The 24146-nt window shown below is 36.5% G+C and overlaps 1 protein-coding gene across 1 annotated transcript; it reads left to right on the top strand.

Moving 5' to 3' along the window:
- Positions 1 to 2779: 2779 nt before the first annotated feature.
- On the top strand, positions 2780 to 23596 carry LOC146146598 (uncharacterized). The gene is made up of 10 exons (XM_083387634.1): positions 2780 to 2889; positions 7462 to 7584; positions 10121 to 10284; positions 10988 to 11084; positions 11768 to 11859; positions 17716 to 17843; positions 18942 to 19094; positions 20368 to 20574; positions 22118 to 22310; positions 23248 to 23596. The coding sequence occupies exons 1-10, from the start codon at positions 2818 to 2820 to the stop codon at positions 23426 to 23428; spliced, it is 1410 nt and encodes a 469-aa protein (XP_083243760.1). The 5' UTR covers positions 2780 to 2817; the 3' UTR covers positions 23429 to 23596.
- The last annotated feature ends 550 nt before the right edge of the window (positions 23597 to 24146 follow it).

Below are 24146 nucleotides of genomic sequence, written 5' to 3' on the forward strand. Positions count from 1 at the left end.
CTTAATTTGACTGAACAAAATAATTTACTTTTTTTTGTTGCCTTTTAGTTGAGGCATTGCTCATAATCGGTCTAGTTTACCAATTTGAATAGTTTAACATTTAATTTTACAAGGACTTGACTTGCTCTAATTACGACTTGACAAGTACTTAATCCATTTCAAAATGACTTGTTTACAACACTTCTAATCTCACCCTCACTTACAAACGCTCGATAAAATAGGAAGAGCATTCGAAATTCAAAAGCTAAAAAAAACTTTCGCTAGAGCGGCGGAAACGGCGAAGAAAACTACGTAGAAAAAAGAAGAATCCACAACAACTTACACAGCATCTGTAGGCTTACATACTTTTCCATTGTGTTGCTTCGAACACGGGAATTTGATCGCAGGGGGCGGGATTTAACCCTTTGTCGGGCCCGGGGGGTGTCGGCTTCCACGGCGGCACCAAAGCGAAGACGCCCGGATCGCGTTCCGCGCCGCGACACGCTGTGTGACGTCACAAACCCCTGTATCCCGTTGTCCGTTTTTGGAAGCGCGACAATTGTTCAGGTGACCTGAAGGTCGCTCGTATATAGCTGTTCTGAACGAGCTGGGATTGTATTTTTTTCCTGTGGGCGGGTTTATGGGAACTCTCGCTTAATTAATGACAGACTGAAGATGTTGATTCAATTAGGCTCATACTTTTCTCACAATATTCCTTAAACGTGGCAAACTGAATATGGGCAAATATTCCTCAGACCTTTCTGTCATATTTAAGTCAGTCGTTATTATAAATGACTGACTTTGATTAATACAGGAAAGTCTAAAGAATGCAGTAAATTCATTCTTTAATTGTCAGTTCGAATAATTTTGCGTCTAGGTAAAAAAGGATTTTTTTAAAAACATTAAACACAATAGCGGGGTTTATTGGGGCGACCCAAGGTAACACGAATATCTGTTTCGGACGAGCTAGGATTTTAATATTTCGCCTATGGGTGGGTTTATGGAAATCGCAACTCTCGCTTGAGCAATGACAGACTGAAGAGGCTAATTCAATTCCTCCTCGGCTCATACTCTTTTCATATTATTTCTTACACGTTTTTTTTTGTGGCAAACGGAATGTGTAAAATATGAAGACATCTCCTCGTAAAATCTTTGATTCTAATTTGATTTCTTATTATTGTCAGTGCGCATAATTTTGCGCCGCACCGAAATCTTAAGTAAACATCGAGGTGAAAAGAGATTTTTTCTAAAAACATCAAACACAATGGCGGGTTCACCCGGATGAATGTTTTGAACAAGCTGCGATTGTAAATCGTTCACCTGTGGGAGGATTTACGGGAATTGGAACTCTCGCTTAATTAATAACAGACTGAGGCAGTTACGGGCAACCTCCTATAGGTGTGTACTCTTTGGGCAGCCTACAAATTTCTCTATGTTAAAATCCTTTTTTCCATCGATATGAAAACGTTTAGGCTGCACTAAAATGTCGAGTTAACGTCTTTGTAATAATGGATTTTTCTACTTTATGCCCGCGAGTAATTTGTTTAAGTCAAGTCTGGACTTTTATGAGTGTTTTTTGTTGCAACAGTGTCACGAATATTTGCAGTTTTAACCGAGTTTTCTGTTTTGCTGGTTTATTTATTTCGACAATGTGTAATATTAAGTTTTTTCAATGTTTCCCTCACTTTTCCATCAAAGGTGGTATATTCCCCTTTGACGTTTAAAATCAATTTTGCAAACCGACATAAAAAGAAGGAAAGCAGCTCTCAATGCTAGGTTGCCAAAAAAATCTCCCAACTCGATGCTGAAGTATCGAGACAAGCTTATTGGCTTGTCAGCAGTCCGACTACAACAGCAGCAAGCCCTCTGGGAAAAGGAGGCCAATCATAAGCCAGATATTTGGATTGTATCCGGCGCTTTGCCGATTTTCAGCAGCTCAACTCTTAAAGTTCGCCTCGTACCGGCTTTTGTGGCAATACTCTGCTTGTTGTGCGGAGTTGTTGACCCGGCAGTGAGCGGCCGAGGTCGCAAAGGTATGTTTGCCGATCGCTCCAAACGAACCAATAGCGACGGGCGGGCGCGCCGGTATTTGCATCATAGCGGAGAGCTGACTTACTCCGTTTTACCAATCAGTAAAAAAATAGTAATGAAACAATTAGCATTAGTTTAGATGGCCAAAAATTTGAAAACTGGATGGCCATAAATTAAAAAATCAAAAAACAATTGTTTGAAATTAAATAAAACACAATATCAGACAAATTTGCTCGATTAAAAAAAGGAAAATTCTGCAGCTCTTTACAAAATTGGCATAGAAGTTTTGTATTTGGAATACACGAATATAAAAATTTATACATATATGAATGGGCATGAAATTATAAAAAGGTTCCAAGCACTCTAACGTTTCGTGAGGTCGCGAAGGCGTGTTTGCCGACCGCTCTACACCAACCAATAGGGACTGGTGGTCGCACCGGTATTGCAACATAACGGTGAGTTGACTTAGCTTGCGCAAGCTTTGCAAACAAGCCTTAAACGCTATCAAGCAACAGCCAAGCACTCTAAGCCAGTCATTGCCACCCAAATTAAGCAGCCTTTAACGTTAGCCCCTGCCTTTGCCAATTGCCCTACCCGCCTCTGCTGTTAATATTCCACGAAACTTGATATCGTCAAAGGAGGCGTGTGCTGTGACGTAGCTCGACTTTAGGTGGTTAAATCGGCATCCGAGATTGAGGAATTTGTCGCGACTGTCGATTACGCGTCGGCTAATTGATCAGACTGGGAACAGCGTTGTGCGTTTTGTCAGCCAAGTCGTCTGCGTTTCTGTAAAGTGTTGAAGGCATAATGGAAAGTGAAGGGCCCGAGTTTCTGGAATTGCTTAATAAGCCGGGACAGAAAGGCGGAAAAAGTGAGAAGGTACGTAAAGTTAGGTTGGTTATTCACTTGGTATATGGTTACGTTTCTGTTAGGGCTCAATGAATTGCAGAGATAAGGTTTTGTAAGAATGTCTGGCGCAGCAGTTTATGTTAAATCTTTTGACTAGCTAAATTAGAGTTTGTTTCTTCATTACACTCCCAATTATCAGACATTGTAAAAAAAGTAGCATTAATCCATACAAATTACACGTCTACAATTTGAGTATCCCTTTGACGCTGCAGTGTATGTTAGAACTATTGCTAATTATATACTTTTTCCAAATGGCATCGCACCCACCAATTATCAGATATGTAAAAAGCTGAAGCAGTGATCTATGGAAATCACGCTCCATAATTTAAGAATAAATCCCCAACTTTTTTATATCTATAGACGCGTAATTCGCCTTCGCAAATGCTACTAATTTTGTTCCATGGATTGGTAATTGGGGTGCATAAAGTAAAAACTCTATAGCCTATAGTTGCCAAGAGTTTTAAACATATACTGAGGCGCCAGGCCTTCTTGGAAACCTTATCTCTGTGTTTGATTTTCTCTGTCATGGCGAGAAACTAACTATTGCGTTTCTGTTATGTATACGGATTTTTGTGAAGGGGTGTATGATGGATAATAAGATAGGCGAAACCCGGCGAGAAGTAAAAAATCATAAGGTTGCACAAATATAAATGCTTTGTGCTATGGCAAATTTGGCTGTTTTACGTTAATTTTACGAATGCCACACACGCATTAAATGATTTTCCTTTAATGCTATTTTTACATGCGTCGTTAAATTTGTGCGGAATCGTAAATTAGTAGCGCCGTGTTTTTACGCCGGTCGTTGAGCTTTATAGCTATCGACATCCCTATAAGCAGGGTTACCATCTGCGTATAGACCTTGTGGAATGTATGTTGCTTCACTGATTGATCCTTACCAGACTTGGCGTTCAGTTGGTTGCAGCTGCGTCTATTATTAAACATTAGGCAGATCTTTACTGGTTATATAGCATGTAGTTTTTACTATACAAATTGTAAATACAACGGAACATCATAATGGACAAATAGTTCCATTACAACATAACTTTTTTTAACCCTCTGTAGGAGTCTTTATTCAAATTAATTCCCTAATTATTCGATTTGTTGCTTAAAAATGCATAAATTAGTTTTAAAAAATCGCAAAATTATGTCACAAATCTTATTTGTACTGTTAACGGATGAGATTTTAAACTGTAGTCTCTGTATATGGTTGAAGGCCTACTAATGAACAGCGTTAAATATGTTTTAAAGCCTCCTGGAATCAACTCGAAGCATGTCGATTGTAAGCAATGTTCCAAGCACCTTTTTAGACCTAGGTCGGCCAAACCACATTCAAAAAGCATGTGTTACAAGCATCGCTGATACTTGTTTGTCGGACAATACAGGCCATCTGTGTCCGTATTGCGGGCAAACAAAGCGTTTCATGTTGAATTGCGGGGCTTAAGGCCAGTGACCGTAGAGTAGCCTCATGCTCGTGGTCTCGTTTTCTCATTAGGAAGCCGCATTTAAGACGAACGCCGCTTGGTTTTTTATAACCTTGACGTCGTTTTGACATTGGGCTTTGATTAATCTTGACTTGTAGCTGTCGAGCGGTATTCGAATGAAACCGCTGTGCCGCGGTTTCTTTGTACGTAATAACGTTATAAGGTTATTTCATATTTCAAAATATGTCATAAATTGAGTGAAACGTAAATACTTCTGTTATACATTCCACTTCCATATTGAGCTAACTCGGCAGAAATGACTTTCTTGAACCTATGTACCTTGTCATATTGCTTGTCTCAGCTATTGTACAATATCATTTTATAGAAAATTGATATTCTTTGCAAATATAGCGATCTAGCTACATTTGCCGTTAGGTCTACAACGCAGTGTTTCTGAACTTTTCTTACTTCAAGGCGCACCTATAGAGACTGCATACGTATCCCTATCGTAATATTCTAGTCACCTTTCCATTTAAAAACACTTTTTCCTTTTGTTTTAACCGTAGTTTGATTTTGTCTTTCGTAGTGAATATCGTACACCGGTTGCGAACAACTAATCATAGCTCGGGCATAATGGTTGGAGGTTGTAGTGTTAATTAGACGATCAAAGCCCATACAGAAGTAGGTAGCGTTTTGAGCGTTTCGAACAACTCTTTATTCATTTTCGACATGTTGAAAATGTATGGGCTTTGATATTCTTACTAATCACAGTTCAATAACGTTATTCAATCGCTTATATTTAGATTAAATGGGCATAAGTAATCTTCCGTAACAGTAGCATTTATGGTAACCTACCTTCCTAAGATAAAATCTATTTCAAACCTATACAGTTAGTCAAGGTTTTATTGATTTAATTGTGCTTTTTCATACCAGCTTAAACCATAATGTTTACCTGTAATTTTGTGATTTTATGATTTTGACGAGCCAAAACGTATCGCTGTAGACGCATTTTAAATACGTTTCCCGATAAACGTGTAGGCCTACGACGTAAAACGTATAGCTAAAATTTGCAAAATTTACGACCTTAAATGATTACGAGTAGTAGCGGACGACAACTAAACATTCCAAAATCGACATGTTGAATATTATGGAATTGGTTAAAAATTTAATTTTCTCCTTGAGTTTTAACAAAATTGAAGTATAAATGTAAAGAGGGAAATAGCACCACTTTGTCAAAACTTTGATTTAACTTCTGCCGTACTTTATTTCCTCTTGGATTGTTTTCGTCATTTTCATTGGAACATATAAAAGCTAATATCACTATAACTATCAACATCTACATTTTCATATCGATTTCGTTCCGTGTTTGCATCTTTGTTTGTATAAAAACTAGTAGATGAGTGACGTTATTTAAGGTTGATGTAATTTATGTTGGCCTTCTCTTAAGTTTATTGGTGCGCAAAGGCCAATCGCTTTGCAATTTATATCTAGTCGTAAACCTTCTGTGGTCCACGATTCTCGAAGGATGGCAAACATTAAAAACTACGCCCGTGATAAGAAGCAGCGAAATTCCTTCGTTTACCACGTTAAACACACAATAGCAAACGATCCATTGCCGCAGAAGAATAAGGCGGGAAAGCATTTTTTAAAAGGTTCTCTTTAGGAAGTTTAAAGCTAGAATTTGTTTTTAATAGAAAGTTTTCCCTGGTCCAAAAAAAATGTTCTAGGTCAACCACAAACATTATTTTTTCACCTCATTAGTAATTTAAAATTGTGGCTCGTTGTCCAGTCATTTCACATTTATACGAACAAATAAGAATAAAATAAAATTTTAAATGATGTCATGATGGTATTGCCTGTCACCAGTGGATAGTTTGCTTAAAAAAATAATGCTTGGATGTCAAAAGAAACAAAACTGAACTTCAAACTTTTTATTGTAATTTAAAAACCTTTTTTAAACAACACGTCTACGTAAGCCATCTATAAGAACTTAGCACGATCTCAAAAGCTCTTTACAAAAAGGCCTAAAAGACTGTTTTAATTCAATATCACACAACCAACAGCTGCACCGAATTGGATTACATATCGGGTCTGTCTCCGATGACAATTTACAGAATAGTTCCTTCTGCAAGTAGACCTGTAGAATTGTACAATGCCGACCTATAAGTGTAAGTCAGGCAGGGTCAGGGTTCGTGTAGTAACAGGTGACAATGTCTACAACTAACTAGTAAAGGAACAACACCCCTCCTGGCCTTCATACCAAGGGCGGAAGTTAAAATAAGTTTCTTACCTTCAAGATGATAAATTTTACGCATGGATCTCTGGGTTCCAAGGAAAAAATACATGTTACTATATAAAACGTCAACTAAAATGTTCTATTTTCTCGTCAAACATAGGCATATGGGTAAGATTGATGTTGCTAATTTTTAATGTGTAATTTGTGCAGACTTCGGGCAATGTGCGTTAAAAGAGTATTTCATTTGGACAGTTTGGCACTCAAACTTATCAATTTGATCATCAAATTTGAAACTAAAAACTATATGACCTCACTGCAGGCTAGTTGTTTATCTAGATTCTAGATTGCCTTGCTTGCATCATTGATCGATAGTTTCGGTGAGTCTGCAATGGCTTTCGGTGTACTATTGATACGTAAGCCTGTAATCGTTGGTCAATAAGCAGCTTCAGAAGGGCTAGTTTACAGTTGTTTAACACACATGTCCGTTTTAATCTTTTATTGAATGATATGGTACTGTATATCCACTTCAATATGAGTTGCCTGTACCAAGATTTCGGTGTACTATTGATACGTAAGCCGTAATCGTTGGTCAAAAAGCTTCAGAAGGGCTAGTTTACAATTGTTGTCCACTTATATGTGTGTGTATCGTTCATTAAATGATGTTGTACTGTAGAGTGTAGATCCCCTTCATTGTGAAGTTGCTCGTACTAACAGAATGTGGCGACCATTGGTGTATTGCTGTTTCGTGACTCACTTAGGATACTCACAACACTGTCCTAAATGGGTGGATTTGCTGCTGTACAAGTTCGCTATCTTGTAAAACGAAATTTCAGGCATAAGGCATGTTTGCGAAAACGAAATAAAAAACGTACATTTTCTCCTCAGAATGACGTTTCATCGGCCGCAACATCAGGACTTACGGTCATCACGGCGGTTCTCTTCATCACGGGTGAGATGACAGGGAGTGGGGTCCTGGCGCTGCCCAAGGCAGTCAAGGACGCAGGATGGGTAAGTGCCGGTTTGTATATTTCATATACGATCAGGTCGAGAAATAACCATGATTGAGTTGTTTTCGTCATTTTCATTGGAAAATATAAAACAGCGATAGCGTTGTACTAACTCTACACAATTTCATATCGATTTCGAACAGCACAGTTCAACAAAGCTGGTAATTCAGGTCAGACGCTGTTTATAGATATTAAAATATATATATTTATATATATATTACAAAGGCATTTTCAGTATATCTGAATAAACAACGTAACAGTGTAAGTATTAGGCAAAATTAAACTAATGATAACCATCGCGTACTAATCACGAAGCATATGATTTTATTCAAGCGCTTCGTGATAATCATGATATCTGTGAATTCAGTTATCACATGTTGCAACGTTAGCACCCCTAATGTTATTAACACAAACATGGTCGTTATAACAAGTTGGTAAAAAAAGTATTTGTGTGATTATTAAAACATTTGTGTGACAAATATGTGAACAAATAAAAATTAGTTCCACACTGTGGGCGCATGCGCCATAGGTTAGCCACCCATGGTCTGCTGCATTGCCGAACGGTGCACACGAACTTGATTTGTTGTGTAGGTCACGTTGACTTTGTACTTGTGCCAACAAACTTGGGTAGCCTAACTATCAGGGCGAACCTTGGTCTTTGGACTTTGAACTTTTATCGCTGTTTTTCGTAACCGTACTCGGTCGCTAGTAATAATTCCTAAAAGCGGACAAACGCAATCAAAATATAGCATCCTAAACAAGTATAGGTATGGATTGTAAATAGCAACATATCGAAAATTAGGAACAACTTGTAAGGTTTAGAGCAATTGCATGACTGTCGCTTCGTGATTGTAAAGTAAAATTTCCCGGTAAAGTACAACAATATATTGTGGTCAACTCCATGACACCATACAAGAGTTACCCAAAAGTCAAAAAAGCATATACCGAGTTTTATTTGGAGAAATAACGTAATTCGTGAAGTTATACTCACAAATGAATGCCCTTCCCACATTGAAAAGGCTATAGAGACTACAAAAGTAAAGTCGTTATCTTGTATTTTGCTGTGAAGTCGTTATCTTGTATTAAGTTATAGAGGTTTTCGCTGCCCACTCAATAAACCAAGCAGCTACGCTTATTCATGTTAATTTTGACTTCGTGATGTTAAATAGGCTGAAAAGAAGCAAAAGTTACACTTGCATTAAAACCTTTTACAGGATTTAAATTGCTTCCAGCCTTAAAACAGTTTCTTTGAGTTTCCGTGCCTCAATTTCCGGTTGACATAACCCAGAGTCTCCGATACATTTAATTCCAAAACCGATGCCCGATATTTTGGGAAAAAGTAGGAAAAATGAAAACGTTCACGGCCCGCTTCGTTGAAAAGTTTGATAATACCCAGTTAAGAACCTATTATTTTGTGATTAAATTTAACTTCATGATTGAATGGTGGCCTTTTTGGTTCGCAAATCTTGGCTAAAAATTCTAAATTACTTTAGTATCGGATCAGCACCGATACTAAAACTTAGTATAGGGTATCAACTCCGATCTGATACTACCGAACAACCCTAGCCATTCAAGGGAATACCTATAGTTACCAGGGCTGCGCAGTAGCTTAAAAAACGAGTTTCGAGTCCGACTCTGAATCTGCAGTCTGTATTTTACATGTCATATAGTTCCGTGGTCGACAAACGCCTGTCCGCGAGGAGTTGGTTACCGGTCCGTAGCAGGGTTGTAAGATTAAAATTTTGTTGCAAAAACGAACTTAAATATCCTTATTTTGAGAAGGTGGTAGAATATAGGAATTGGTAATTATGTTATACCAGTGTAATTTAAGAAAAAAACGTAAGGCCTAAAAGTTTTATTGAAATGAGCCGCGGGCTGGGTTAAACTAAATTGTTTGGCTGGCCGGACGCCGCTCTCTTTACGGCAAAAACTAGCATTAAGTTCGTATTGAAAGTTGTAATAAATTTCCTTTCCTGAACATTTGTTGTTTTTGAAGGCCGGTCCGCGACAAAATTTTAGTTTTAAACCGGTCCGCAGTGCAAAAAAGGTTGCCGACCCCTGATATAATTCATCCATCCAAAATAAATTGTTGGAGAACAATGTATTTCAGTTGGCGGCCATATTAGTTTCAAAATTTAGTACTGCGTATGCGCACGTCGGATATTGGACTTTTACGTGTTCTTACTAGAGTCCCGAGTTTCCAGCAAAACAAACCGACTCCGTCGAGTCCCGAGTCCGACTACTACTCCGCATCCCTGCTAGTTATAGTCAAGGAATTCGCACGTTTTCTTGAGCCTTAAGACCTGCTTACACTACAGCTGCGCTGAGTTGAGTTGAGCTGGGCGTAAAAATCGCTCAAAAACGTAACGTTTTTCCAGCTGCACGGGGTGTTAGTTTAGCTAAGCGTGAAACGCTCGCCACAATAGAAATTAAATGCAAATTAGTTTTTTCTCAGCTCAGTGCAACTGTAGTGTAAACGGGCCTTTACAGTAAGACAACAGCTACAGCTCCCGATTCATGTCTCCTCCTACATTCAGGTTGGCATCTTCCTTATCTTTATGTGCGCTGGCATCTCTTCCTTCACCGGAACAGTGCTGGGAAGATGTTGGACTCTCTTGAGGGAGAACAAACCCGAGCTACAGGGACACTGCGCTGACCCCTACCCCACCATCGGCCTCAACGCCTTCGGGACACCAGGAAGGTAAAGACTTCGTTTAAAAAAAGGTTATCACTCGCCATGCTTCAGATTACCAAAGTTTAAATGCTGATGTAATAATAATATCAAGACCCATAAGAGGTAGATATCATTTTGTTTCGAATAACTCTTTATTCATCGGCCATCGGCGACCTACCTTCTAATCGCGCACACCCGCTTTAGATTATGTATCTCTCCTTGTTTCCTTCTTTCTGACGTCTGCCTCATCATTATATATACACTTAGCAGGCCTTTTTCTATGTTAAAAAAAAAAGATTTATTCGAAAGTTCAAAATGACACCTACTTCTGTATGGATTTTGATATTCTTATTGCGGCTTATTACAACCTCCAACCATTATGCTCCGAAGTTCAAATGCTGACCAAACATACCTAGATCTTCCGGTTTTTCCCTGTTTTGAAAATGTATATTTCTGTCTTAAATAAATCCTTTGAAGAAATATTTGCAAGTTTTTTTGTACTTATAGCTTTACTTCGGTGTTTGTGTGTGAATATTATCTGTGTTTTTTTAACATTGCAACAGGGTTTTATTTGTTTTAATGTTTTTGTTTTTGCACATGTGTTCCAGTGTACCAATAAAAGTCAAAACTAATAATTATTTGCCACTTAGCTACAAATGATTAACAAAGCTGTAACATGTTTCCAATTGTAAGAGGTTGCAATAGTGCTAACTGCTCCACTCTTTTCCAGGGTGATCGTCAACATATCGGTGTACTTTACTCTGTACGGAGTGTGCGTCGTGCTCCTGCTTATCGCATCCGGCAACATACAAGGCCTACTAATGCTGGTAGGGTTTACACTACACTGGGATTCAGTGTAAATGACTAAAGTTAATGATTGAAGCGCTTGAGGTACTATATTAATAACTTGGTAGTTAGAATAAAAAACGACATAAAAGCATATGACTTACGTAAAACACGTACCTTGTATTGCTTTTATAGTTTATATTCTTTCATGATTGTTTTGTAAAGATTTGATTTTCTATAAGAATGGTTTTAATTTAAGTAAGTTAGTAAAGGAACAGCTTAACCCTTACTTTTAACGCAAGTGCCTTGACTTTCTAGCCTTTTTGTTGAAAATTGCTTTGCTAGGTCCTAAGATATTTCACCAATCATGACTTGGTTCGAAATTGTATCCATGTGAATTTTTAGCATCCATGTTGGGTTCACCGTAACAGCCTTTTTGCAAATTCTGTACTGTGTAATAGTTAAATATACTACGATAAAACAAAATACCGAAAATATAAAAGTTTTACTTGGGACTCTTCAAACTATTCGTCTTTGTATAAAGGTCAGTCTCTTTGTATAACCACTTGTGGTTCAAGGCTCATCCTTCCCCAAATCCGGTAACGTTAATTACTTTCTTATTTCGCGTGTGAATTGCATTAAGCGTGGATGGGGAGAAAAAATAAAAACTTGAAACTTTTAAAATTTGAAACGTTGACGCTTTGTTAATGCTTGTTTTCTGTAGGTCGGCGTGGATATGTCACTCTGTTACTGGGTCATGATCATTGGTGGAGTTTTGTGCCCGTTCTGTTGGCTCAAAAGTCCAAAAGATTTCTGGTCAGTGAGACATAAAATAGCTTGATAATAAATTGCAAAGCCAAAAAGGTCGAGTAGATCGACATCATCTTGATTAAGACGTTTCGATACGAGCTTGTATCATGTGACACATTAACTGATGATAATACAAGTTCGTATCGAAACGTCTTTATCAAGATACCCAGCTAACAATTTGACGTCGCAGCGACGTAGATTTTTGGTTTAAGTTTGGTCGATAAGACGTTGCAACCAACGTTATTTCTACGTAAAAGCGTCGACACTTTACGACCTAGATGCGACGTTGTGCAACTACGTTATTTATACGTTTATCATAAACGTTATTTTTACGTAGAAGTGTCTACTCCAGATGACGTAGATTAGACGTTGCAAATTACGATGTTCAGCGACGTTATTTATACGTTTATCCTGAACGATATTTTCACGTAAAAGCGTCGACACCAAACGATGTAGATGCGACGTTGTGCAACTACGTTATTTAGACGTTTATCATGAACGTTATTTTCACGTAAAAGCGTCGACACTTTACGACCTAGATGCGACGTTGTGCAACTACGTTATTTATACCTTTATCATGAACGTTGTTTTTACGTAGAAGTGTCTATTCCAGACGACGTAGATTAGACGTTGCAAATTACGATGTTCAGCGACGTTATTTATAAGTTTATCACAGACGTTATTTTTACGTAAAAATGTGTGATCCGGACAAAGTTCATGCGACGTTGGAAACTACGTTGTAAAACTAGGTTATTGAAAGCGTTTACATTGTTATGTTTGCGTAATAGTTTGGACTCCATGCCCTACAAATTACGTTTGCAATGAAGTTACAAATTACATTCGCAACTACGGTATAATGCGCAAAAAAGAAACATAATAACGATGTTTTTGAACTTTTAAAACACTTATACTTGTTGTGACATATCTGACTGTAATTATTTACACTTGCAAATTCTTACTAAATCTTCTAAACAATTACCATCCAGGAAAATATAGAAATAATATAGTATTGAAGTAAAACAAACACGGCAGTATAAAAATGTTGACAATAAAGAACTGTAAAAAAGACAAGAAAACTGAGAAAATTGGTCTGTGGACCTGCAAAACACACAAATTTTATAGTGTTACTTAAATTGCTCTATTACACTAACACAGTCTAAAAGACAAAATTGAAAAAGTTTTGCATTTCACAGACTATGTGTAAAACAATGCACATTAAAACAGGAAAGTAACGTTAACAACAACAACGTATTGAAAAACTAAGAACAATACAAATCCAGCGGTGTAAAACGAAAATCCATCAGTTTAATCCGAATCTGAATGCATGTGTGATACATCGAGAGAGCTGTGGGCAAATAATATAAAAATTAGGAAATAGGGAATGTGCCATTTACTAATTTAGCCAAGCACAGAAATTTTATATCACTGTTAATGTATTTTCTTGTGCAACCTGAATTTGTTTGGTAAAATTTAGTATCAAGAATTTTTATCTCATTTTTTTGCCAATAATAACATTTAATAATGAATATTAGTATTTTTTACATTTTTTAAACTTTGTTTTTATATTAAAAAAATATAGACCATTCTTAGTACTAGTCTATGGTATAATTTTTTCCCAATAATTCTGTCATATTATGTTTATTTTGCCTTTACTTATTGTGTGATAGCGTTTTGTGCTGTGTAGCTTCTGGTCCACAGAATGCAGACTGGTCAGAAATATATAAAATTAAAATTCTGGTGACATTGTATAACTATCACTGGTAGGTTTTGAAAAAAATTGCTGCCCAAATAAAGAAATTTAAACGCAGCCAGGATACATTTTAAAGTCTTTGTTGTTAGCATCTAGGGCAATTGCAAGCATAAAACAAAACAGTAAGAGTCAAATAAATATAATAATTAACAAAAATCTTGAAAATATTAATCACTAATTTACCTGTAAATATTGATGAGCAGCCAAGTTCATGAGGAATATCTTTAACGTGTACCCTTCTTCAAATCCCACCTTGAACTTTTAATCAAGCCTTTAGTCGAGATCTTCAGTAATGAATTTTCAAGTGTTCATTTGGGGTTTTATGCACACCCAAGGTATTTACGCTGGCATGATACAAATATAAAGATTTGCATTAAAATTGTCTAAAAAGTTTGGGTGTTCACTCGCCGTAGAATGCAATTGGGCGCTGGTTTAGAATCCTACCACAATGATTAAATCAACGCACAATATTTAGGTTAGGGTGCGAGTTAGCGTTTGGGTGAGGGTGGGCCAAGTATTATTATATCTATTATTTAATACTTCACCCACCCTAATCCAAAATGCTAACCCGCACCCTAACCCAAATATTGTGCACTGTGGTAGGATTCTAGACCAGTGCCTGCAATTGCCCACAGAGGTAATAGAGCTTGTTTTTCTATGTTAGATGAAAATTAGTGGAGGCTTTAAAGTCATTTATTCAGTAAATCATTTTTTTTCCTACTTAAAATAAAAGTTATAAATAAAACTACAAATACAGCTTAGACTATTTAACCTGAAAATATATTTGATAACAAAGCCTTATCTTTTTATGTAACCCTAATCTTCATGGTTTAAGGAAAACAACCTAAATATCTAACAAGCACCCTAGCGCTGAGCTGCCAAAACTTATTTTGAATTCCAATGTCCTGACAGCAAATGTTCAAACTGGACTGTGATGTCATCCGCTTATTGGCCAATCACGAGTTTACGCGCCGTTCGAAAACCGCGAAAAAAAAGCAGCAGGGAGCGACATTCTTGTCTATCCAGGAAACTGCGTCTATAGCGGTCGCTGCGCTAAGTACTTTTTTATGCGATTTGTTTCATGTAAAGACAATGTTACCCTTACTAAAATGCTATCTTAAATTAAGTCACATCTCTATTTTATGTAAGCATAACTAAGTATACTTCTTTACATTTTCTAAAATAGTTAATCAAAACACATTACAGAAAAAAACAAATATTTTGTAAATAGGCTACATAATCCCGACGCATTCCTTAAAAGAAAGCATTTCTATTTAACGAAAATTAAAACTTGGAAAGTTAGTTTTGACGTCGGTAAACAACGTTTTTTATACGACACGTATGACATTTTGATTCGATTGTACTTCAGCTCAGTCGAAAAAACTGTGTATGACACGCAAATTCGTCTAAAATCAGTTACCTTCAACGTAAGTAGGCTAATTGATGTTGTTTCTACCTCACGTTTAACGTTTTAATAGGGTTCCTTTGACGTTTGTATCAACGCTAAACAATATTAATGAAATGTTTTAATTTATGTATAAAATAGTCTAAAACAAGTTGACCTCGATGTCAGGTATATACCTTGTTGTATACGTCACGTTTAACGTTTTAATCCGGTTGCATTGTGGTTTGCCGTAACCTTCGAAATGACTACGATCATTTAAGATGTTGCAAATTTGGTCGCGTTTAAGTTTTTCGTAATGTCAAGAAATAAAGTTATTGGAACTTTTGAAAATAGCATTTAAAATGGTTTCAAATAAGTTATCTTCAGCGACAGTTATCATTGCTTTTTGCATATACGCCACGTATGATGTTTTGAATTGGTTATATTGAAGATTGTAATAACGTTGAAAAATAACGTTATATTAACGTTATAAATGACGTATAAAATAGTCTAATTCTAAACACAACTAAGCTTCGATGTCAGTATTTACCGTAGTTTTTACGTCACGTGAAGTTCTAATTAGATTGCTTTGTTGTTAGTTACAAACCAAAAAATAACGTTATTAAAAAGCTTAAAATCACGTCCAAAATGCTGTCAAAGAAGTAAGCTTTGACCTTAGAATTCAACATCATTTATACCTCACGCGTGACGTTGTCAGTTAGTTGGATCTTAGTTTGACGCAACGTCAAGAAATAACGTTATTAAAACGTTTAAAATTACATCCAAAACGGTCTTAAATAAGTTAGCTTTGACGTCAGAAATCACCGTTGATTGTACGTCACGTATGATTTCCTAAATTGGGTCCATTGTGGTTTCTCACGACAACGTATGACATGAAATCAAGTTTACTTTGACGTGAGTAATTAACGTTGCATGTACGTCACCTATGACGTTCTAAATTGGTTACATTAAGGTTTGTAATAAGGTTGAGAAATTACGTTATTAAAACGTTAGAAATGATGTACAAAATAGTCATAAAAAAATTATCCTTGTTACAAAAGGTAACGTTGTTGTTACGTCACGTTTCACGTTTTAATTATATAACATTGTAGTTAGTCAAAACGGTAAAATGACGTTATTATAACGCTTAAAATGGCGTCCTGGTCTCCAAGAAATTAGCTTTGATGTCAAAATTTAATGTTGATTGTACGTCACGTATCACGTTGTAAATTAGTAACATCAATGGTGGTCACAAAGTTTAAAAATAATGTTAGCAAAACGTTCGCTCTGACGTACAAAATAGCCTAAAACAAGTTATTAGCCTCGAAGTAATTAATTAACCTTGTTCGTACGTCACCTTTGACGTTATAATCAGGTTACTTTGTGGTGCGCCACAATTTTTTTAAAGAATACCATTGAATTGAAAAAACGTTTAAACGACGTCAAAAGTGGCTGAAAAGACGTTAGTTTTGACGTCAGTAAACAACGTTTTTTGTACGTGATTTATGACGTTTTAAAATAAGTTGCATTTGGTTTGTTTCAACGTTACGAAAGAACGTTAAACAAACGTTTGAAGTTACGTTAAAATTTGTCTATAACAAGTTAATTGTGACGTCAGAAATGAACGTGAATTCTACGTCACGTATGACGTTCTAAGCTGGTTGCGTTATAGTTTTACGGAACGTTAAATATATAGCGTCAATTAAACGTGTAAAAGACGTCTGAACCGGTCTAAAAATGTTAGATTTTACGTCAGTAATCAACGTTATTTGCATGTCACCTATGACGTTGTAAATTTGTTTCATTGTGGTTCGTCGCAACGTTAAAAAATAACGTTCCACAAACGTTCGAAGTGACGTCCAAAATGATGTAAAACATGTTAAGATCGACGTCTGTAATCAACGTTGTTTGTACGTTACAAATGACGTTGAAATTTGGTCGCATTGCGGTTTTTCTTAACGTTAATTTTGACGTTAATGCTACGTTTTACATTACGTTTTGATAACACGGCCTCGACGTATTTTCTTAACGTTCGTTTGGACACATTCCCACAACGTTTACTTAGTTTAAAAAAAAAATCCGAACGTCGAAAATACGTTGTGTGTTAGCTGGGTAATGTCGATCTACTCGACCGTTTTGGCTTTGAAATTTATTATCAAGCTACATTACCGATCCGTGCATAGTGTACCCAAAACATAAAATGCTTTCATGATTGTAGCATTGCTCGTTGATGTACTTGGCATCATTGGTAAAGGCTTCTGAAAAATAAATATTTATTTTCGCTAATTAATTCATCACAATATCCCTATGTTTAATCAAAAGCATTCTCACAAAATTAACTAAAACACGAAAAGTCATATGGATGACTTTGGCTAGGTAAGACTCATTTTTTCCAAGGATATATGACTGTAGCATAATTATCAATAGACCTAAACGCAAAAATATAGGAACTGACGATGCCAGTACAGAAGAAATATATATTCCTTTTGTTAAGGTCTGGGCATTACCCGGGTTTTTTTAATTTTGAGTTTTATTGTTAATAAACACGTCAGCTGAGCAATGATGAACAAGCAGAAACTTGCTGCCAACGGTTTTGGATTTCTTAAAGATTCGCCCTTTTATAAACAAAAAAAGTTATATATTTGTTAAACTGTTTGATTCGAATAACCCTAATTTTTGCAAGGCCAAAACAAAAATATCTTCCTAACTTTTTTTGCCACAATTTCAGGCCAATAGCCCTGGGAGCCACGGTGACCACTTTCATCGCTTGCATCCTTATCTTCATCCAGTGCATGATGGACATCGAAGTTTCCAAAAACCGAACTGACGAGCACAACCTGGCTGTTCAGAACGGAGGTGGATAATTGTACAATGTACAGTGTTGTAAACAAGTCATTTACAAATGATTTAAGTCCCAGCCATGTCATTGTGAAATAGCTAAAGTCCAAGTCAAGTATTTCAAAAAAAGCAAGGCAAGTCCCAGTTAAGTCATTTTGGATTAATTTAAGCCAGGGGTTCTTAAACTGGGGTCCATAAACCCCTTGGGGGTCCGTAAACCAGTTTTAGGGGGTCCATAAGGCCTTAATTGAAATGTTAGTCTATATTTAAGAAGTAATCAATTTGTCATAGAAAACATTTTATTTAAAAATAAAACAGAGTATTTAGACTCCATTCCACTTTCACATGTTTTGACCGAAATCAGCAGATTTATGAAGTTCATTTGTATTGTGACGTAAATTTATGACGTCATTTTGCCTATACCGTGGTCCACGCGAAGCCCCCCAAAACGTCAGGGGTTCGCGTTAAAAAAAGTTCAAGAACCCCTGACTTAAGTCCACGTTTAGATTTTTTTAAATCAAGTTATTTGTGAATTAACTTAAATCCAAGTCAAGCCTTTAAAAAATAATAACAAATTAAGTCCCGGTCCAAGTCATCAGTTGCCCAAGCTAAGTCATTATATTATTATTAGAGCAAGTCCACTCGAAGTCAATCACTAAATAAAATGATAAACCATTAAAATTGGTGAACTTGTTCGATTGTGAGCAATAACTCAACTAAAAATACTAGAAGAAATAAGAGGGCAAAAAACTAAAATAGTGTGACGTCATCGTATAACTTCGTTGTCGATCTCTACCCCCGTCTGGTGAAATGGGCCGAAAATTTATTTTCGGGACATATCTTGTTTTTGCCGTTTGCTATGGTTTGCTATGGCATGTTTCAGACCGATTTTTGTCCGAAGCTTCATAGAAAAAGTATACATCGTAGAACCTTCACATTTTCAGATGTGGCGTAGAGTGGTATGTAGGTGCTTTGTAGAAGGCTGTACCCCCAGGGGCCTTTGCTTGGGTGGTAAAAACCTGAAATATTGCGTTTTAGCTCTCTGTAGCTAACGACTGCCGCCTAGTTACTTTTTGGTTTTATATTTATCTTGATTCGTTTTCTCTTGTCCCAAAGACGCGGAACCCTTTGAACGTGGTTTTGAAACCTTCTTCCTCGCTTTTGGGATGATTCTCTTTTGTTTCGGGGGAATGGCCGCCTTCCCCACCATCCAAGCCGACATGAGACAACCGGCAGACTTTCCCAAGACCGTTGTCATCGCCATGTCAGGTAAGTTACTACCATAGGTGAATTTAGTTTTACCAAATCCTGCAAGTGTTGCGAACATACAATAAAGCTTTTTAAACGGATGAATTTTTTTCAGTTTCAAGTCAATGTAAAAAGTGCTATTTCTACTTTACTTATTATTTTTTGTAAGTTTTTAAACCCTGAATTTAGATATAAACCGTTTTGTCAAGCCTTAAGATAAGTAGAAGTATTTTTAAGCATTTACAAAATATTAGTTCTGCGTTTTGTTTATTCTAAAGTTGTCTCGTTTCCACCAGAAAGCAGCAAGTAAAGTAAAATTAACAAAAAATAAATAGAATTTGCTAATAAAAGAATGAATCTTTTATCTATTATTTGGGCCAATCTCTTTCTACTGAAGATTATGAACAAATCCGTGTTTAGTGTTCCTAAACAAAAAATAGTTTATCAAAACAATAACAGTTACCATTTAAAACTCAAAGTCAATTATATTTACCGACATGGCTAATAAACGATGCAGGTTTAAAAACAACGGTAATATTTCCTGTATCAGGGGGCTAAAGAAATATATCCGACGACGAAATTTTTGGACCCCAGAACACCGTATTTGCTTGCTCAACCAATACTGTTTAAACAGCCACGTTTTAATCTGTAAAAACAAAAAGTACATCCAATCAACAATACATACTAGCACTTGGCACCGCTAATTAATTTGTTCCCAAAGGATTGTCAAATCTCCAAGCTCAAGTGCGCCGCCGACTTATAATTTTAAAAAATAACTAATTTGGGGCCTCCGTCAAGTAGAAACTTGTTGAAGGAGGGTCACATTTGTAAAATGACATGCAACAAAACAATCTTATTGCAATAGGGTTAAAAATAGAAGTATCACATCAAATACACCAAAAATAAAATGAAACAATATAGGATTATGGAGCATAATAGTTGGATCGTGTAGTAAGACAGTAAGAATATCAAAGCCCGAACAGTAGTAGGTAGCATTTTGAACGCTCAACATGTTAGAAATGAATTAAGAGTTATTCCAAACGTTTAAAGTGTTATTACTTTTCTATGGGCTTTGATATTCATTCTTCGTCTATCTCTAACTACAACCTCCAGCCATTATATTAAGATTTATTCGAAACGTTCAAAATGCTGTCACTTTATGGGCTTTGATATTCATTCTACGTCTAACTACAACTTCCATTCATTATCTTAAGATTTATTTAAAACGGATTGGAAATAGAAGTAGGCTAACATTTCTACAAACCAACGAAAAACAATTTAAATTCTTTTGTAGCGATCCTGTGTGCGTACATCCCGGTCGGAGCCGCAGGTTTCGGTGTGTACGGCGACCTGGTGGCTGACAACATCTTCAGTTCCTTGAGTCCTGGAATCCTTCAAGTAATCGCATCAATCCTCATCACGATGCATCTCGTATTCGCCTACGTCATTATCCAAAACCCCCTCAGTCAGGTGTTCGAACTACCCCTCAAACTGCCAGACGGTGCGTTATAGGCCTCCCAGTCTAAATAGCGTTTTTCTTTACTCACAGGTTTTTTATTTTTATTACTTTATTTTGTATTTTATGGCCGCAGAGTTTTACCAAATATTTAAATGCCCACAGGCTTAACAAAATGCTGAATTCTCCCCTGTTGTCGTAGTGGTTTCATGTACTTCCGAGGGGCCAGATCACAGATGTTATTAAACACATATGTTTGTTTGTGTCTTTCATTGGTTTCATGTAGTGGCCCTTTAATAGCTCTGGAAGAGTACTTTGGGCCGCGACAGCAAAGTTTGCCGACCATTGTACTAAATACTCAGCTATGTGACTGTGTTTTAAGATGTTTCATTTCACCGAAGTAAAGTTGGTAAAAGTACTTTTTAGCATCACAATTTTATATCATGCCACTTTTCTTAAAATCAGACGTAAACAGAAACTATAAAGCAAATAGGAATTGCTGATTTCTATGGCACATTTTTTGCTAGAAACATGCTATTTTGGTGCCACAATCGCTCTCCAAAAAGATTCCGTTTATTAATACGAATTACATATAAAAAAGTAGAAAGAATTTTATATATGTAAAGTTTTTTAAGATAATTTCGGTTCGAAACTAGTCCTGTTAAAAAACGATTTTACCGAATTACTTACAAATACCTATTTAATTCACAAGTATTTCGGTGCGATTGGGCTTTTTCGAAGTTCAAACACTTTTTTAATAGAAATTGACTTCAGCAATTGCTGTGCTTTTTCCACAACTTTTGCTGTGCTTTTTCCACAACTTTTGCTGTGCTTTTTCCACAACTTTTGCTGTGCTTTTTCCACAACTTTTGCTGTGCTTTTTCCACAACTTTTGCTGTGCTTTTTCCACAACTTTTGCTGTGCTTTTTCCACAACTTTTGCTGTGCTTTTTCCACAACTTTTGCTGTGCTTTTTCCACAACTTTTGCTGTGCTTTTTCCACAACTTTTGCTGTGCTTTTTCCACAACTTTTGCTGTGCTTTTTTGCACACCTAAAGGGTTAACTGATCTTTCCCGTCATATATTGTTTTCTGAGTCTTATTTACTCAAACACATAAAATATAAGCAGGATGTCGCAGTTGAGCAACCTACTTTATTGAAATAGAATTCTATTTTGTCCTAATCACTTATCCAACCTCTCAACTCACAGAGTTCGGCATCAAGCGTGTAAACCTGTAAAAAATGTAAAGGGTTAAAAACTGTTTTTGTACTGAACAACGTTTTCTGTGAATCGACACTAGTTTGTAAACCTGCAAAAATATGTCAAATTTGCATTTGGTTTTTGCTTGACTTACTTATTTTTTAGAAACACTAAACATGGATGGATCTGTTCATAATCTTCAGTAGAAAAAGAGTGGCCCAAATAAATCATAAAAGATTCATTCTTTTATTTGCATACGTTTCGGCAAATGCTTATGCCATCTTCAGTGATTTATCATTTATTTGGGCCTTTCTTTTTCTGCTGAATGTATTTATTTTATCTTGCCATATTCACAACTTATAAAAAAATACCATTCCCTTTTTCACAGAGTTCGGTATCAAGCGTGTGCTGGTGCGATCCTCAATCACCCTAGTGATCATCTTCACTGCTGAGAGTTGTCCTCGATTCGGCCACATCCTAGCATTGGTGGGAGGAAGCGCTGTGACCTTAAATACCTTCGTGTTTCCTTCACTCTGCTTCTGGAAACTCTGCAGACTTCACGGAAAGGACTGGGAAGGAGCGTGAGTCTTGTTGTATTGGTTGTCTTTTGTGTGGAGCGTATACTATATATGGTAGTAAGACGTAATAAAATACCAACGCTCATACAGAAGTAGGTTTCATTTTGAACGTTTCAAATAATCTTTATTCATTTCCAATACCTTAAAAAAATATGTTGAAAAGAATAAAGAGTTATTTGAAACGTTCAAAATACTTCCGACTTCCGTGTTGGTTTTTATATTCTTATTACGTCCTACTCATGCCTCAACCATTATGCTCCAACAAATATGCTAGGGTTTCTCAACCTTCTTTGGGGCGACCCAAATACTAAACGTAAGTATATAACAGCGAAGGTTGGGCGACACAGTTATCTTCAATGCAACAACAGCAGCATAAAAAAGCTTGAAGTTAATCTATAATTATACCTAGGAAAATTGAAAATTGGGGGTCTGGACACCCAAAACTTAGTTTACTGCTATATAATATTGTTGCATTTAAAAGACACATTACATTCAAAATTATTAAATTGAATCAACTTTCTAAATTGTTCTGGTCGTTTTAACATTCCCGAGAAGCAATTAATAATGTTACATCAACTAATTTCGACGTAAGTCGTAGCCTAATCCAGGATTTAGTTTCAAATCTTCTCAGTTTAATAAAGAAAAAGAAGATCTAAACGTCGGTACACCTATTAGTAAAAAATATTTGCCACAAGAACAAATTTAATATGTACACAATGCCTGGCAGCAACAGTATATTGATTAATATATAAACTGTTGCTACCAGGCATAGTAATATAAATCAAAAGCCTGTTCTTCTGGCAATTCAATTACTTCTTTTAAATTAATTCAATTAGCAAAGGAGCTGTTTTTTCATTTATAATAATTTCTTTAAATCAATATGGTCAAGATAAATGTAAGAAAACTCCAAGTGTTCCAACCATTTCATATTTGTTTTTAGGGTGATGCCCCGATGGGAAATCCCCATTCACATCATCATAATCGTCATCGGGGTGGTCGGAGGTGTTTCAGCCACTTACTCGGCCGTCAAGAACATAGCCGACCCAGAAGCCTTTGTTCCTCCTTGTTACGTCAATATCACCGCCGCTTCTTACGCGGGAGGGGGAGGAGGGGGTCATTAACTCCCCTGACCCCCCACCCTTGGGGCGGATCCAGCCCCTAAGAAAAACGGGGTGATTATTGCCAGAACTCGTGCAAGCAAAACGCGACGCTTCTTTAATTGGTTTGCGCCCGCGATGTGTTGTTGTTGTTTTTTTACGAAATGAAAATTGATTTTAATTCTTTTCCGATTTTTCTGCCTTTTTGTCGACGAAATAAATCTTTGTGAAAACAGTGTTTCGGGTTGAGTAATGTAAGTGCGTCGGTCATTCTAAAAGGTTCAAGCTGCAGAAAGGAACAAAAATATATGTGTCTAACATATGTCAAGTCATTTTTTGTAAATGAGTTAGGCCTAAGTCCAGGTCAAGTCATTTTCAACAAATATCAGTCAAAACCCAGTTTAGGTCATCAGTAATGCAATTCATTTTTAAGTCACAGCATTGCCACATCACATATTAATAGTAAACTTAAAAATGTTGAACACGTCCATTCTGACCGAATTTAACATTTTTTGCATTTAGTAATCGGTTTAAATATCTCCAAGTCAAGTTTCATTGACTTAAGTCATTATAACACTGGTCTTTAGCGCCATTAGGTGTGCGATTCTGCTGTATTATTTGCACACGCATCCTTTAGTTTTGTAAGTTTTGGTGTAAAGCCGCAAATATAACAAACGTTTTCCAGCGGGTAACTATATTTAAATCCCCATATCCGTTAGAAATTAGTGCAGTTCTAAGCTGA

This window comes from Ascidiella aspersa, chromosome 4 (assembly GCF_963924565.1).
Source record: "Ascidiella aspersa chromosome 4, kaAscAspe10.2, whole genome shotgun sequence".
Taxonomy (NCBI): domain Eukaryota; kingdom Metazoa; phylum Chordata; class Ascidiacea; order Phlebobranchia; family Ascidiidae; genus Ascidiella; species Ascidiella aspersa.